The following is a 17,759-nucleotide window of genomic DNA, read 5'->3' as shown; positions in this document are numbered from 1 at the left end:
GTACTTGACAATTACTTTGAAACTGAATACAAACTCAGTTTTACTCATTTTAAGAAACTAACACTTTTCATGTTAGTTACTGAGAAACAATTTTACAAATACTTTAGACATATTTGAAGTCTAGATTTGAGATTCAAAACATCTTCCTAAAAAAAATTTTAGCAGTTGAATATTTAAGAAAGATATTTTAAATTCTTCACATTTTTGGATGCTTTTGCAATTTATTCATTCTTGGTTATGAAAATTGATAATAAATATCATGTAGAAAAGTATTTGCTAAGATCCTGAAAAGAACAGCTTAGTTTCTCTGTAGGATTTAGTTCATTTTATCACCTGTTATCTTTAAAAAGGCAATGAGCCACGCAGTATTTCTTTTTTTCTTTTTTTTTTTTGAGACAGAACCTCTCTGTTACCGAGGCTGGGGTGCAGTGGCGTGATCTCGGCTCACTGCAACCTCCGCCTCCTGGGTTCGAGCAGTTCCCCTGTCTTAGCCTCTCAAGTAGCTGGGACTACAGGCACGCACCACCACTTTGAGCTAATTTTTGTATTTTTAGTAGATACGGCATTTTACCATGTTAACCAGGCTAGTCTCAAACTCCCAACCTCAAGTGATCCACCCGCCTTGGCCTCCCAAAGTATTGGGATTATAGGCATGAGCCATTGTGCCCAGCCACCATGTCATAATTCTATAGAAGTTTTTGTTGCTCTAATTTTTACTTATAACAGAATGTATTCCCCCATAAAGTTTTCAGATTTCAAACTTGATGAGAACATTATTTCTCGTTTTTATTTTTGTCTTTAAGCTTAACTATTATCTAATATGTAGCTGAGTTCTGTTGAAATATTTTGTAGAATTTTGTAACAAAGTTGAGGGTGTGTAATCTTTGGGCTGAGTAGTAGAGTAATCACAGATTGATACATCCTTATTATTGAAAGTATAATCATATTCACCTAAGTGTCATGCCTTAAGATTTAACCACAGAATAGATTCTTAGAAATTTTATCCTTTCAAAGTAAAATTTAAAATTGTCACTTTTTCAACAAGTGATGCCAGTATAACTGTATGTCCACATGCAAAAGAATGAATTTGGACTCTTCTATTATACCATGTATAAAAAAAATTAACCCAAAATTGATCATAGATGTAAGTGTAACAGCTAAAACTATAAAACTTGTAAGAAAAAACATAGGGGTAAATCTTTGTGACCTTGTTTTTGGCAGCGTTTCTTAGGTATAGCATCAGAAAGCACAACTGACAAAAAATAGATAAGACTTCATCACAGTTAATACATTTGTGTTTCAAAGGATAATACAAAGAAAGTAAAAAGACAACCAAGAGAATGGGGAAATTTTTCAATAGTTATCCTTACATATTCTAAGATATTTTTATTCCTATTGTTTCAGCTGTGACTAATTTCTAATTTAAATGTTGTTTCAGTGCTGCTGTGGTATGTTTGGGTTCCTTGTACAAGAAGTTGGGTAGAATACTGGGTAACACCTTTACTGATACGGTGGGGAATATTCTTAAGGCTGTGAAGAGTGCAGAGGTAAGTAATTACAAGTTCAGCCAAAGAATGAAAATATAGCATTTTTTATTGGTTTATGCTTTCCCGAGCAAATAAAAGAACTTTACATATGACAAGCGTATGTAGATATGAATATAAATATACCTATAAATTAAATATTTCTAGATGATGCACAATATGTACTCTGTATATTGAATCCCTGTCAGAAAAATAGTAATGCAGTAGAATTTCATGTATTCATTTAAATCCAAGTGGGTAAAAACTAATGTATTCCACTTATAGGCCCATCCCTGCTCTCTCCTCTTACTCCATCTTTTCTATTTGATAGTACTTACTGGTGCCATTGCAACTGCTTGTCACTAGGGACTAAATAGTTGATAAACACTGTATACCTTATGGATAGATGAGTTACTATACTAGCATCAGAAGGTAGTAAGGAATATAATCTGAGGGGAAAGAGTGTAGAGGATGTGTGACCAGATCCGGATGACCTTTTAATTGCCAAGGGAGTATATTTTCAACTGAATCCTCATTGAAATATTTGTGTCACTTACTAGTCTGGAACACCCCTTGTTTTTGAGACTGTCTCTTCATTTGACTTTAAGAAACTAAGATACTGTAATCTCTTGCCAACTGTGGTTTTATTGGTTTTGAAATGAAAGCATTTATATGTTTGTTTAGCAAAAGGTTTAAATCTGTGGTCCCTAATATGTAAGGAAAACTTAGCACCTTTAAATATAAAAACATGGACATAGTAGTTTGCACCTGTAATCTCAGCTACTTGAGAGGCTGAGATGGGAGGATCACTTAAAGCCAGGAGTTTGAGACCACCCTGGGCAACACTGGAAGACTCTGTCTCTACAAAATCATAAATTAGTTGCAGTATGGTGGTGAGCACCTGTAGTTCTAGCCCCTCAGAAGACTGAGGCAGGAGGATCACTTGAGCCCAGGAGTTCAAGGCTGTAGTGAGCTATGGTCATGCCACTGGACTCCATCCTAGGTGACAGAGCAAGACCCTCTTTTTTTTTTTTTTTTTTTTTTTGAGACGGAGTCTGGCTGTGTTGCCCAGGCTGGAGTGCAGTGGCATGATCTCAGCTCACTACAACCTCCACTTCCTGGGCTCCAGCAGTTCTCCTGCCTCAGCCTCCCGAGTAGCTGGCATTACAGGCACGTGCCACCATGCCCAGCTAATTTTTTGTATTTTTAGTAGAGACAGGGTTTCACCATGTTCACCAGGCTATTCTTGAACTCCTGACCTCAAGTGATCCAGCTGCCTCAGCCTCCCAAAGTGCTAGGATTACAGGCATGAGCCACCATGCCCAGCCAACACCATGTCTCTTAAAAAATATTTATTAGAAAAAAAAAAATCTAAAAACATCACACTGGTTACTCTTGTTACTTTATTTACAAAAATCTAGAACACAGCTCTGAAGTAATTTATAGAAATGTTGGACAGTCACACACACATTTTGTAAAAATGTGGCAAGGCAAAACAAGGGAAAATTCCAATTAAAAAATAGGTAAATTTTAAGAAGAATGTAGCTGATTCAAGAACTTTAAGAAGTGAAGACTCTAACATAAAACTGGTGAGAAAATTTGCTCATCAGATCACTTCTCAGCAATAGTTTCCTAAGAGATTAGAGAAAATGATTAAGGAGAACAGATTTTTATAACATCTATAAATCTAGTTTTATTTAAAAGCAGGTATCTGTAAGAAATTTTATTTACTGAGATACAGCCATTTTAAACTTTCTTCCTCCTAATTCCACTGGTTAAGCTATAACACTTTTTAGGCTCCTTGGTTAATAGAGGATTACTCTATAGTTATGAAAATGTTTTAAGTTACTGTTAAGTATTTTGTTGCTCCCCTATTTTTTAAATTTTTTTAGCTAACGTCCTTGAGCCGTATTCCCTACTTTTGATCTTTGATTTAGTTGATCAGGTATCACAACATTTCAGAGATATCCACACCCACCAGTGATACACAACATTTGGAACTGGAATAAAAGAAAAGTTCAGAAGATTCTCATTGGCACCATTTTATTATGTTCACCTATGACTTTGAAGTGCCTTTAAACAAAGATGAATTAACAATATTACTATGAAGTGATTCTTGATGCTGATCTTTGTCTTCCTCCAACTCCGACTTATCTACCTTCAGTGGCCTTAACTTCCTGGGATATAGATATGATTTGAGGTATTTAGTAAAACATTAATAAAATAAACAACTACTTTTTTTTTTTTTTTAAGACAGGGTCTGGCTCTGTCACCCAGGCTGGAGTTCAGTGGTGCAATCTGCACTCACTGCACTCTCTGCCTCCCACTGTACCCTGTACCTCCCACTGCACCCTCTGCTTCCAAGGCTCAAGCCATCCTCCCACCTCAGCCTCTCCAGTAGCTGAGACTACAGGTGTGCACTACCATGCTCCCACCTCAGCCTCCTGAGTAGCTGGGACTAGAGATGTGCACCAACACGCCTGGCTAAAATTTGTATTTTTTTAGAGTTATGGTTTTACCATGTTGCCCAGGCTGGTTGCGAAGTCCTGAGCTCAAGCAGTTGGCCCACCTTGGCCTCCCAAAGGGCTGAGATTACAGGTGTGAGCCACCGGGCCCAACCAAGCAGCTACTATTTCTTGACTGTTTACTGTGTGCCAGGCACTGTGTGAATGTTTACCCATGAGGTTCATCTTATCCTCATTTTATAGATGAGGAAATAAGTAAGAACAACTTAAAGTCACAAAGTTACTGAGGGTCACAGAGAAGTTCAAACCCAGGTTTTTTCAATTCTAAATCCAAGACTTTTAAATTGTGAGTTATGCTATTCCAACCAATAAATAATAACAAAGTATTATAGCTACCAAATCTATTGAACATTTGTTGTATGGCTAGGCTTGTTATAAGCACTTTGCATGTATGACTCATTCATTCCTTACAACAGCCTATGAGGGATACTATTACCTCTATTTTTAGATGAAGAAACAGATTTGCCCAAGGTCCTATCTAGTAAATGGCAAACCCTGCATTTTTAATACGTTAGCTTAGACTATAACAACTATTTATTGAATGCTTAATGGCATGCAAGCTTTGGGCTAGGCACTTTTCATGTAATTTTGTTTAATCTTCACATCAACCCTGTGAAATTTGTATCGTGTTGAAATCCGGTGTATACAAGTAACTTTTCAAATAATATTTCATAAAATAGTAACTTGTTTCTTGATGTCAGAATGGGTTGGTCAGTATGTATAGAAGTCTGGGTATTTCTTCAGTACCAGAGACATATATCAGTGTTTAATCCTGTTGTTTGCAGTGGAATTATTTTTCCTATTTAATTTTTTTTTCTTTTTGGTAGTCTCAAGGCCGATATGAGATTATGCTAAGTCTGCAAAATATATTGAGTGGACTAGGAGCTGCTGCTGCACCTTGTCACAGGGATGTTTATAAAGCTGCTAGATCCTGCTTAACAGATAGATCCATGGCTGTTCGTTGTGCTGCTGCAAAGGTAAAGTGATCTAATAAGCAGACTTTAAAAATTAGTATGAAGAAAATTAAATCAGATTATCTTTGTGAAAGCATTAGTGAAAGCTACATTATTTTGGTAGTCAGCTAGGACTATCTCATTTTAACATACGAGGAAACCAAGACCAGAGTTATATGTATTTCCCAAGGTTTAAATAGTTAGCAACACATGGTCAGAGGGTAGGAAGTTCAGGTTTCCAGAATCTTAAGTATTCATTCTACTCTACTAAAAATTTCTCCCTAATTGTGTAAATTAAAATTTACATGTGAGGTTTATGTTGTCTCAAAGTGATTTTTTGTTTTGTTTTTAATTTATACCTTCTTAACATAGTTGGTAAGATAATACAGTGAAGTTTTTTTAATGTTGGAATTATTCTCCCAGATGTTGATAGCCAACAGATTGATTCTAAAGGCATTTTTCATAACCTGTGGAGTTAGAAATGGGTCCTCCTCCCACCTCTTGTAGGTTCATTCTCTTCTATAATATAATCTTTATGACTTTTAATAAGTATTCATTTATTATTCTTGTAATCATAATAGATACTTTGAATTTGTGTATTATTTTTTAAAACCCTGATAGTTTCTGTAACTTATATAGCTCTGAACCTGACATTTGTATTTTATTTTTCATTAATTTCTCTTTGTCCAATTGAATAGTGTCTCCTTGAACTTCAGAATGAAGCCATCTTTATGTGGAGTACGGACCTGGACAGTGTGGCCACACTGTGTTTTAAGTCCTTTGAAGGTTCCAATTATGATGTGCGGATTTCTGTTTCAAAGTTACTAGGCACAATATTAGCTAAAGCTATAACTTCTAAACATCCAGGAACAGGTAAATACATGTAATTGTTTTTAAAGTATCTTCTGTAATTTTTTCCCCAGTTGATGTAAACAAATATGTAAAATGTTATTGCTACCCATTATAAATCAATTTCGGGCTGGGCATGGTGGCTTATGCCTGTAATCCCAGCACTTTGGGAGGCCAAGGTGGTTGGATCACCTAAGGTCACGAGTTCGAGACCAGTCTGGCCAACATGGTGAGACCCATCTCTACTAAAAGTGCAAAAATTAGCCGGGTGTGGTGGCACACGCCTGTAATCCCACCTATTTGGGAGGCTAAGGCAGGAGAATCACTTGGTCCCAGGAGGCAGAGGTTGCAGTGAGCCGAGATTGCGCCAATGCACTCCAAAAAAAAAAAGTTCCTTTCTTTTCTTTTCTTTTTTTTTTTTTTTTTGAGACGGAGTCTCGCTCTGTTGCCCAGGCTGGAGTGCAGTGGCGCAATCTCTACTCACTGCAAACTCTGCCTTCCAGGTTCACACCGTTCTCCTGCCTCAGCCTCCTGAGTAGCTGGGACTATAGGCACTCGCCACCGCACCTGGCTAATTTTTTGTATTTTTAGTAGAGACTGAGTTTCACAGTTTTAGCCAGGATGGTCTCGATCTCCTGACCTCATGATCTGCCCGCCTCGGCCTCCCAAAGTGCTGGTATTACAGGCGTGAGCCACCATGCCCGGCCATTTTTAATTTTTTTTTTTTAAGTAATTGTGAAGTGTTATCCAATAAATGATATGATCTAAATACTGATTTTTTTTTTTTTTTAAAGCAGCATGCGTCTGACTACATATATTTGGCTTGCCATTTTTTAGGTTGGTACAATGGAGCATATAATGTAGATAATTCTAGATATTTGAAGTTTATTGTATTTGGACAGTTTTGCTTTGTCTTAGTGATTTCGTTGTTGTTGTTTTTGGAGACAGGGTCTCACTCTGCCACCCAGGGTGGAGTGCAGTGGTGCAATCACAGCGTACTACTTTCTCTGTCCCAACCCCAGAATTAGCCATTTCTCTAAGGAGTTCTACTTTTGAATCTTTTGAATAGTCAAATAGAATAGATGTTGAGTGTGAAAGAGAAGTCCAGGGTGACTTTATGAATTTTGGGCTGAAAACCCGGAAGTATACAGTTGTCATCAGCTTACATGAGCAAGTGTGCAAGTAGAGCAGGCATGTGTATGTGTCAGGGAGGAGGATCAAGCACTGCGTTTAAAACAATTTGGACCATTAAATAGACATTGAAATACAGATATCAAATAGCTGGATGTGAGAGTCTGGTGTCCAGGACAGGAGACTGGACATCGACTTCATAAATTTTAGGAATAAATTAATTTATTTATTTTAGGAATAAATTAATAGTGATTATTCAGGAATCTCTAATATAGAGATGAAATTTAAGCTATGAGATTAGATAAGATCACAAGACAGTGAGTATACATAGGGAAGAGCAGACCAGGTACTAGGTCATGGACTTTCTCTAGGAGAACACAAGGAACCATCGAAGAAGACAGAACAGAAATTTCCAGTGAGAAGGAAGGAAAGAAAGCCAAGAAAGCATGTCTTGTGGTTTTATCCAATCTCATGCCATCTTAAAGTATTGCCATATACATTGTATCATAATTATAAATGATAATTTTACAGTGGAAAAATCTGGCAGACTTACACTGTGCAAATGTTCAAAGCTAATATCACCTATGTAGGGACAGACTGACATCACACCTGGCAGTGCTTTTTGATGTTATGCCTTGAAAAGGATATAGCATTACTTATGTAGTTCTCTGTCAAAAATTTGGAGGAAATACCAGACAAACTCATATCAAGGGCCATTCTATAAAACAACTGGCCATAAGTGTATCCTTCAGAAGTAAGAAAGTAATGAAGAAAATATGATGAGTCCAGGTAGATGCAGTCATGCATAGCTTAATAATAGGGACATATTCTGAGAAATGCATCATTAGGTGATTTTGTCATTGTGGCAACATCGTAGAGTGAACTTACACAAATCTAGATGATATAGCCTACTGCACACTAGGCTATATGGTATAGAGTATTGCTCTTAGGCTATACATCTCTACAGCATATTACCATGCTGAATACTGAGAAAACTAATACAATGGTATTTGTGTATCTAAACATGTCTAAATATAGAAAAGGTACAGTATAAATATGATATAAAAGATAAGAAGTGGTACACACCTGTAGGGCACCGACTATGAATGGAACTTATGGGACTGGAAGTTGTTCTGGGTGAGTCAGTGAGTGGCGAGTGAATGTGAAAGCCTAGGATATTACTGTATACTGTAGATGTTACAAACACTGTATACTTAGGCTATGCTAAATTTTAAAAATGTGTGTTTTTCTTTAATAATAAATTAGCCTTTGTTTACTGTAAGCTTTTTACTTTATAAACTTTTTGATTTTTAAAATTTTTGATTCCTTTGAATATTTTTATAATAACATTTAGGGGCCAGGTGCAGTGGCTCATGCTTGTAATCCCAGCACTTTGGGAGGCTGAGGCGGGTGGATTGCTTGAGGTCAGGAGTTTAAGACCAGCCTGGCCAAGATGGGGAAACCCTATCTGTCTACTAAAAATACAAAAACGGGGCATGATGGCATATGCCGGGAGTTACAGCTGCTTGGGAGGCTGAGGCATGAGAATCACTTGAACCCTTTAACTTGGGAGGCAGAGGTTTCAGTGAGCTGAGATTGTGCCACTACACTCAAAATAATAATAACACTTAGCTTAAAACACAGATACATTGTACAACTATACAAAAACATTTTCTTTATATCCTTGTATCCTTGTTCTATAAGCTTTTTTCTATTTAAAAAAACCTTTTTTTTTTTTTTAAACTTTTAAACACATACATAAGCCCAGGCCTACACAGAGTCAGAACCATCAATCTCACTGTCTTCCACCTTAATATCTTGTCCCACTGGATGGTCTTCAAGGGCAGTGACACGCATGGAGCTGTTGTCTCCTGTAATAGCGATGCCTTCTTCTGGAATACTTCCTAAAGGGCCTACCTGAAGCTGTTTTGCTGTTAACTATTTATAAATAAGAGTATACTTTAAAATAACAGTAAAAAGTATAATAAATACATAAACCAGTAACAGTTGTTTATCATCAAGTATTACATACTTTACATAATTGCATGGTCTTTACTTTTACATGACTGGCAGTGTAGTAGGGTTGTTTACATGAACATCACCACAGACATGTGAGTAATGTGTTGGAATGTCATGAGACAATAGGAATTTTTCAGCTCCATCATAATCTTACAGGACCACCGTCATATATGTGATCTCTGTCATTGAACAGAATGTCCTTATGTGGTACGTGACTGTATATGAAAGTTTATTATACTCTTCTTACAGCTTTTTTCTAATTTTTTTCTAATTTTTAAAAATATATATTTATGTATGTCCAGATTCCGTTCACTCCACTTTAACCACCTTGATCCAAGTCACTATCATCTCTTGCTTACACTAATAAATCACTCCTAATGGTTTTCCCTGCTTCTACCTTTACCCCACTCTGTAATCTTCTCTCAACACAGCAGCAGCATGACAGATTACATCACTTGTCTGCTCAAGGTCCTCCACTGGCACCTCATTTCAGTCACAACCTTATTATAATGACCTACAAGGTCCTATATCTTCTGCCCTCTCCCCATCCTTACACTCTGACCTGTCTCCTACATACCCCCTCCACTGCTCCATCCACATAGCTCTGTGTGAACTCACCTGGCATCCTATAAAGGCCTTTTTGTCGTAGCCATTTCCTCTGCCTAGAACACTTTTTCTGCAGATACCCTCATGACTAATTTCTTCCCTACATTCAAACTGTGTTAAAATGTCACCGTTTCAATGACTCTTACCCCAATACCCTATGTAAAGTCACAAACTACACTTCACTCCACCCCCGTATTCCTGACCTCATTTTGCTCTGTTTTCTGCATGGTTTTTAATCACTGTTTAATATACATAGTCATTTATTACGTTTATTGCTGTCTCAGAATTTATGATCCACAGAGCATGGATTTTGCACTGTTCAATAATGTTTCTTCCCCAAATGCCAAGTTAGATTTTCATTTGTCTCAGATGGTTTTCTTTAGGCTAGGGAGGAGGTTTTTGTGTCCATAACTGTAACAAAAGTTTATTTCTGTGCTCTTGTAGAGGGTCAGAGCTTGTGACCATTAATTTTTGAGGGAGAAATGGTTTCTTTTTTTTTTTAGGGAGATAATATTATCTAGATAGTCACAGGGAGAAACCCAGCTGTGTCAAACTGAAGTCAATCTTACACATTCCTGCCTAATTAATCTGTTAGTTATTGTAGCCTAGGAGCCAAATGAGTAGTTTTAATGAATTTAGCTTTGATTTCTTCAGAGACTGAAGGAATAGTAAAAGTTTTATTGCCAATAGAGAATTTTTAAAAATAGGACATTTACATTATATACATTTCTTTGAGAGTTGTACAGCATTTGGAAAAATACAATTATGATTTTGGCATTTTCCATGTTTCAAAAGAATTTTCAAAGTATTGTATAGCATTTTCATTTGTAGAGGACTAGGGCAGTCTTATTTATGTTTTTTCCCCTGTTTTAGAAGACAGCCTTTTAACTTCTTTGAGGAAAGGAAGCAATAGATCATGATCTTAGTCATAGTCTTTAAGATGCTTTTGACACGCACTTCAGGGTCCATTCTGATTTGACCTCTGAACCCTTGTGTGACTTTGTGTATTACTGTGTAGACTGTTCTGCAAATTTTGCATTTTGTTTGAATTTTTAGTTTATTTTTGTTTCTATTAACATGCTGGCTTTTTGCAAATCAAGAACATGCATTAAAATTTAGTCTATAAAATATGAATCACAGTTTTGTTCTTTGTCATAGCAGCCTCACGTCAAAGCATTCGCAGAGTATCTCTGGAGGAAGTTCTGGAATTACTAGGAACAGGGTTTCTACGTGGGAGTTCAGGATTCCTTCGAGCCAGTGGAGATATGCTGAAAGGAACCAGTTCAGTCAGTAGGGATGTTCGAGTTGGAGTTACTCAGGTTAGAATCACAAATCAGTATCTAAATCTAACTCTTACTGGCTTATAATGAAAGTTTTAGTATCTGACTCCACAGAAGTGGTACTATGCAAGGTCCACACTTATGCTCTCATATCTATTAATAGATATAAATGGTAAGGCCAAAACATTTTTTTAAAGTAGGTTGCAAGTAAGAGAACCTTATTACCTATAATGTGTTTTGCGTTCCTAATAATGGAACATTTTAGTTTTCTTTGAAACAAGAACTTTTTTTGTTTCTAGCTGTTGTGCTTTCATGTATCTTGTGGTTTAACATGTTTTCCATTGTATTTGTGTGTGCTCATACAGTTCAGATTTAAGCTGTTAGGTATATATTGTTTAGCATGGGTGAAATAACCATTTTATATGGCTTTAACCCTCAGGGAGTACAGCATGTAGTTTACTTCAGTGCTTAAATTTTTGGTCCTAAACAAATTTTAAGAGGTAAACTCTTGGAAGAGTTGTCTTACAATAAAACAAAGAGATATCTGCCTTCTTTCCTTGGATTATCTTTTTTTGCTAAACCTGTTACCATTCAAAGCAAACTTGTATTTTTGAAAAATTCACATATATTGTCATCGTTTTATACTGTATGTAGTCTCCACGAAAATATGAGCTTCCCACTATAATTGTAATTAAACTGTGTGTTTCTAAGGAACAGATTACCTAAAACTACTTTGTATCTGTAGAGTAAGGGAAACTGTTAATGTTCATGAAAATAAAGAATTAAATTCCCTTAGAGTTATAATGTCGGAGCATAGTTAATTCTTATAAAGTGTTTGTATGTTTAAATAGAGATTTCTTGTTCAGAATGTTAAATCTCTTGGAGCCGTTGTTCACAGAAGCCACAGACACATTTTACATATTAGCTGGGTATGCTGACTATTCTGAAACTGTAGTCTGACCAAAATAAAACAGGGAGGTAACATAAATGAAGTCTTGATTGGAAGACTATGCACTTCAGACCGGGCGCGGTGGCTCACGCCTGTAATCCCAGCACTTTGGGAGGCCAAGGCGGACACATCATGAGGTCAGGAGATCAAGACTATCCTGGGTAACATGGTGAAACTCCGTCTCTACTAAAAATACAAAAAAATTAGCCAGGCGTGGTGGCGGGCCCCTGTAGTCCCAGCTACTCGAGAGGTTGAGGCAGGAGAATGGCGTGAACCCAGAAGTAGAGCTTGCAGTGAGCCGAGATTGCGCCACTGCACACTCCAGCCTGGGCAACAGAGCGAGACTGTGTCTCAAAAACAAACAAAAAAAAAAGCCCTTCAGTTCTGGCTTAAAACAAACAAAAACAAAATGGTGCTATGTTTATATATTTCAAGTGGCTATAAATTAGGAAAGAATACAATTTATAAGGAATAAGAAAAATATTAGTAAATGCTGCATATTTTGTGAGGGAAAATACAGAATTGAAACAATTTAACATTGAAAATAAAACTCTTTTCTTTTTTAGGCTTATGTGGTATTTATTTCAACATTAGGAGGAGCTTGGCTAGAGAAAAATTTTGCTGCCTTTCTTTCTCATATCCTAAGCCTTGTGTCACAGTCACACCCTAAAGCCACCCAAACTCAGATTGATGCCATTTGCTGTCGCCGTTGTGTTTCATTTATTCTTCGAACTACTATAGGTGGTCTTCTTGGAGAAAAGGCTCAACTTGCTGTTGTAAAGGATATTTGCCAGGCCATCTGGAAGCTAAAGAAAGTTATGGGTATGGATCTCTACTAAGACAGTTTGTTTAACAGTGCTAATGGAATTGTCCCTTTGGGAAGGCTAGACTGATATATGATACTGTATTAATACAGAAACCTTGAAGGCTGATAGAAGTTCCTCAGAATTCCCGTTGTACTTCCTGTAGAAGTTAAGATAAATTATTTTTGAAACAGTCTATCTCAGTTGCTGTACCATCTTAAGTCTACTCTCCTTATCTCGAATATTGGTAATGTTGGATATTAAATATCAGTAATGTTGAAATCATTTTTAGTTTCCCATGAGTTCTCTCTTTCAGGGCCATTTGCTAAGGGAGTAGTAAGGGATCTCTGATTGGAATGCTTGAACTAAATTGGTTATAGTAATTCATTTCTTTCTTTATTGATGCAAGTCACCATTTAAGCATTTTAGTTATTGCCTCAAGTATTTCTTATAGATCAATTGTATGTATTAATTTTCGCCATTACACCTTTTAACTCTTCACACCCTTTTCAATATATTTTAATACAGTGGTGATGCATAGTTAATTCTTGCATTTCTGTCAGATGCCGTAATGAGTGATGGTAATTTGGAAACCCGGGTTGGTTCCACAGATGTAGCAGCTAGCCAGCATATGCTGGTTTGTGCTTTACAAGAACTTGGAAATCTCATACACAATCTTGGCACCACAGCGGCACCTTTGCTACAGGATTCAAGTACAGGTATATCTGTTGTTTGTAACTCATTGGAATACCTTTTTTTCCCTTGAACACTAGATAACTTTGTTCCAAGGAAGGAAATCTTCATATAGTTTACTTATAGATTCCATTATAGATTTATTAGAAATGTTTTATGAAAAATTTATAATCATTATTAAAAGATGTATATTGTTTAGTTTTTTTCTTTTGTAATTAAAGATTGTTCTGTAAGTCTCCGCCCCACCCCCCATTCTAGAGACTTATAAGATAACCTGGAAAAACTTTACAGAGAAGTAAACCTGAACTGTCTCTGCATCTGCAGTGAAAACACTAGTACGGTACAAGTAATTCAGTTCCTCAAAGGTCTTTAAAGCAGTATTTTCTTTCTTTTTTTAAGTATTTAATCACTTTTTAATAGTTTTATTCAGATATAATTCATGGCTAGGCACAGTGGCTCATGCCTATAATCCCAGCACTTTGGGAGGCCGAGGCGGGCACATCACTTGAGGTCAGGAGTTCAAGACCAGCCTGGCCAACGTGGCAAAACCCCGTCTCTACTAAAAATACAAAAATTAGCCAGGCATGGTGGCTCTTGCCTGTAATCCCAGCTACTCGGGGGGCTGAGGCACGAGAATTGCTTGAGCGCCAGAGGTGGAGGTTGCAGTGAGTGAAGATAACGCCACTGCACTCCAGCCTGGGCAACAAACAAAAGAGATGTAAATCACTTGCCATGAAGTTTACGCTTATGAGGTATACAATTCAGGGGTTTTGAGTATATTTGAGTATATTTGCTCTACTATACAGTCACTGCCACTGTCTAATTCCAGAGTCTTTTCATTACCCCCAGGAAGTTGTCATTTCCATTTCCCTTTCCCCCAGCCCCTGACCACCATGAATTTACTTTCTGTCTCTGTGAATCCACCTATTCTGGATATTTCATGTGTAAAAAAAAAAAAAATCATTCAATATATAGTCATAACTGACTTGCTTCTTTTTAAAATCACTTTTAAAAATTGTTTTTGAGGCCTGATATGGTGGCTCACGCCTGTAATCCCAGCACTTTAGGAGACCAAGATGGGAGAATTGCTTGAGCTGAGTTCAAGACCAGCCTGGGCAACATAATGAGAACTCCTCTCTACTAAAAATGTTTTAAAACTTAGCCAGGCATGGTGGTGTGCACCTGTAGTAGTCCCAGCTCTTTGGGAGACTGAGCCAGGAGCATCACTTAAGCCTAGGAGATTAAGGCTACAGTGAGCTATTATCATGCCACTGCATTCTATCCTGGGTGGCAGAGTGAGACCCTGTTTCAAAAAAATGCATCATCATGGCTTTTATCGTTTGTGGTACACATTTCTTTCTGAGAAACTTTACATTAGATTTGTGTGTATAAGCTATTTAGATCTGGGACACTTACTTAAATAGAATTTGACATGAAGCATATGTTTCATGAACGTTTATGTTGAATCATAGCAAATAATACCCTTTCTTTTATTGGTGGTGGCGGTTACTTCACTGTCTTTGTAGTTAGTTGATTAGTAGCCCACTGAGGACCTAGCGAAGCCTTGATTTTAACATTGTGTTCTTGTGAGAGCAACATGGTGGATAGAAAGTGTATTAATTATGTAGGCCGGGCACGGTGGCTCGTGCCTGTAATCCAGCACTTTGGGAAGATGAGGTGGGTGGGCCACTTGAGGTTGGGAGTTCAAGACCAACCTGGCCAACATGGTGAAACCTTGTCTTTACTAAAAATACAAAAATTAGCCAGGTGTAATGGCACACACTTGTGATCGCAGCTACTCAGGAGGTTGAGGCAAGAGAATCACTTAAACCCGGAAGGCGAAGGTTGCAGTGAACCAGGATTGCACCACTGCATTCCATCCTGGGTGACAGAGCAAGACTCCATCTCAAAAATAAAAAAAGTATACTAATTATGTAGATAAATGTACTAGAAGGATTAAAAAATAAAAAGGATGGGGCAGGGTATGACTTTTTTTTTCTTTTTTTTTTTTTCAAAGCAGGGTCTCAGTCTGTCACGCAGGTTGGAGTGTAGTGGCGCAATCTCGGCTCACCACAAGCCTCGCCTCCCCGGCTCAAGTGATCCTCCCACCTCAGCCTCCCTAGTTGCTGGGACAACAGGCATGTGTCACCATGCCTGGCTAATTTTTTGTATTTTTGGTAGAGACAAGGTTTTGTCATGTTGCCCAGGCTGGTCTCAAACTCCTGAGCTCAGGTGATCCACCTGCCTTGGCCTCTCAAAGTGCTGGGATTACAGGCGTGAGCAACCACAGCTGGCCAGGGTGTGACATTTCTTTTCAAGGTGTTATTTATTGATAATTTTTAATTTTTAGTACCAAATTAATAAGCAATCTGAAGCTAAAGTAAGAGATTGGCTGATTTAGGAAGTAAAAGTTTTCTTTTGTATACGGACTTAATTTAGGACAGCTTTCATGAGATATATTACTAGAAGTAATTCTTAGGTTAGAAAATTATTTTGCATAGGAATGGTGAGAAGGGAGAAAAATGAAATTAAAAGAAAAAATTATTTATAATTATGTATTTTTCTATTATAATTTGGCTTTTGATAAAAATATATTTTATATCCATGTAGCTATGTATTCTTTTGAATATTTTATGATCAGTTGAGTTTTATCTATATGTACCTAAGTTATCATTTGTTTATTCTGTCCTTCCAGGCCTCCTTGACAGTATCTTGTCAGTTACTCTTCATCCTAGCATTTCCGTTCGACTAGCAGCAGCTTGGTGTTTACACTGCATTGCCGTGGCATTACCCTCCTACCTAACACCACTCTTGGATCGTTGCCTTGAACGGCTTACTGGACATAAGTCTTCACCTGAAGCAGTGACTGGCTTCAGTTTTGCAGTGGCAGCTTTGTTGGGAGCAGTAAAACATTGTCCTTTAGGAATTCCTCATGGAAAAGGCAAGGTAATGATTTCATTCTCTATATATTATGACGAGGTGCTTTTTGTTAGAAGTGTCTTCACATAGTAACAGAATTTGTTACTGAATTTTGCGGTACATCTAGCCCTGCCATATAAGTACATTTAAAATTTTATTGTAGAGGATAAATAGAGCTGCAAAAGAAATCTTAAATAACTAAGCTTAGTATTTAATAATTTAGTTAGTAGTATTATTGGTGGTATTACTTTAAAAATAGTTTACATATCTTAAGATCAAGTAGATAAATAATTATGTTAATGTTCTTAGGAACCAAGATTTTCAATATAAATAAAAAGAACTGTAACTGTAGAATTGAGATTAAGTAAAAGCCCCATACGTTAGATTCAAATTGAAATTATCAGTATGAACTCATTTTAATTTTTCGAAAATACTTATATCCTCCTTTTGTGCAGTGAACAGGCCTAAAAGCAGTGATGACCCAGTATCGGGGATACCCCAGTGCCCAGGTTATAGCTCTAAATACTGTTTCCAACCAAAAAGGAGTCAGAACTCCATGGAGCAATGGCTGCTTTCAGGTGTGGGGCAGGAAATACACAACGTAAACTTGGGATATCTTGTCATGCCAGAAAGTAAGGAAGTCATCAAGGAATACTGTGTTCATTTTAAAAGGAGGTAACTTAAGGGACTCCCACTGATCAAAGATGGCATGATTTATACATCAAAATTAATAATGACTACAGGGAATTAAAACATACTAGATAATATATAAAATTTCATGAGTTCATAATGATATTCAACTTCTCCAAATTGTATTGCTACCAAAAAGTTTCATTTTCTGAGTAAATTTAGAATCCAGCACTCTCAGACAAATAAATGATACAAACCTAGTGAATAAATAACCCAGTTTTAATGTACAAAGAATTTTGAAGAGAACTAAAGAAAAATTTTAATGAAACCTACATAATACAACTAGGCAAGCATGGTGTTTGAATTTTGCTTCTTATTTAACAGCTAGGAATTGTAAGTTGTCAGAGAACATTATTTGACAGTGAAAGCCCTTATAACCCATACCTCTCACAAATTCGTAAATATATTTGAAAAAATATATCACTATTATTCCTTTCTTTCTCATTGCCATTCTTGTGTCATTATGGAGTTTAATAGTATATCCACCACATGGTAGGCTCTGCAAAAGACCATTCCGTAACTTGAGCAATTCAAAAAATATTTTGAGTATTGCCAGTGCCGTTGAAATAAGGTAGGTAACAACTTTGGAAGATGAGATTATTTATTTGAATTTATTATTTTAGTTATATTCTTAACATATCACATCTTGCTAAGCAAAGACTTGTCATTGAATGTATTTAATTAAACCTATTCTTATATCTCATTAATTCAGACAAGGTTCCCATTCCCATATTATATTTGGAATTTCTTTCCAGGAGAATATCCACTTGTTCTGATTTGACTAGAATGATTTGTTTTGTCCTCACTCTTTTTGAGTGC

The 17,759-nt window shown here is 36.8% G+C and overlaps 1 protein-coding gene across 5 annotated transcripts in view; it reads left to right on the top strand.

Moving 5' to 3' along the window:
* The window catches only part of HEATR5A (HEAT repeat containing 5A), a 156,146-nt gene that overhangs the window by 51,595 nt on the left and 86,792 nt on the right, over nt 1-17,759 (top strand). For all 5 annotated transcript variants that reach the window (XM_073010895.1, XM_073010893.1, XM_073010892.1 and 2 more), the window contains 7 exons: nt 1,439-1,547; nt 4,876-5,025; nt 5,700-5,874; nt 10,765-10,925; nt 12,402-12,657; nt 13,202-13,357; nt 16,027-16,277. In XM_073010895.1, coding sequence (XP_072866996.1) covers nt 1,439-1,547; nt 4,876-5,025; nt 5,700-5,874; nt 10,765-10,925; nt 12,402-12,657; nt 13,202-13,357; nt 16,027-16,277 — 1,258 coding nt within the window. The remainder of the gene's footprint in view (nt 1-1,438; nt 1,548-4,875; nt 5,026-5,699; nt 5,875-10,764; nt 10,926-12,401; nt 12,658-13,201; nt 13,358-16,026; nt 16,278-17,759) is intronic.

This window comes from Chlorocebus sabaeus, chromosome 24 (genome assembly GCF_047675955.1).
Source record: "Chlorocebus sabaeus isolate Y175 chromosome 24, mChlSab1.0.hap1, whole genome shotgun sequence".
Classification (NCBI taxonomy): domain Eukaryota; kingdom Metazoa; phylum Chordata; class Mammalia; order Primates; family Cercopithecidae; genus Chlorocebus; species Chlorocebus sabaeus.
This window is presented reverse-complemented; position numbering and strand designations above follow the sequence as displayed.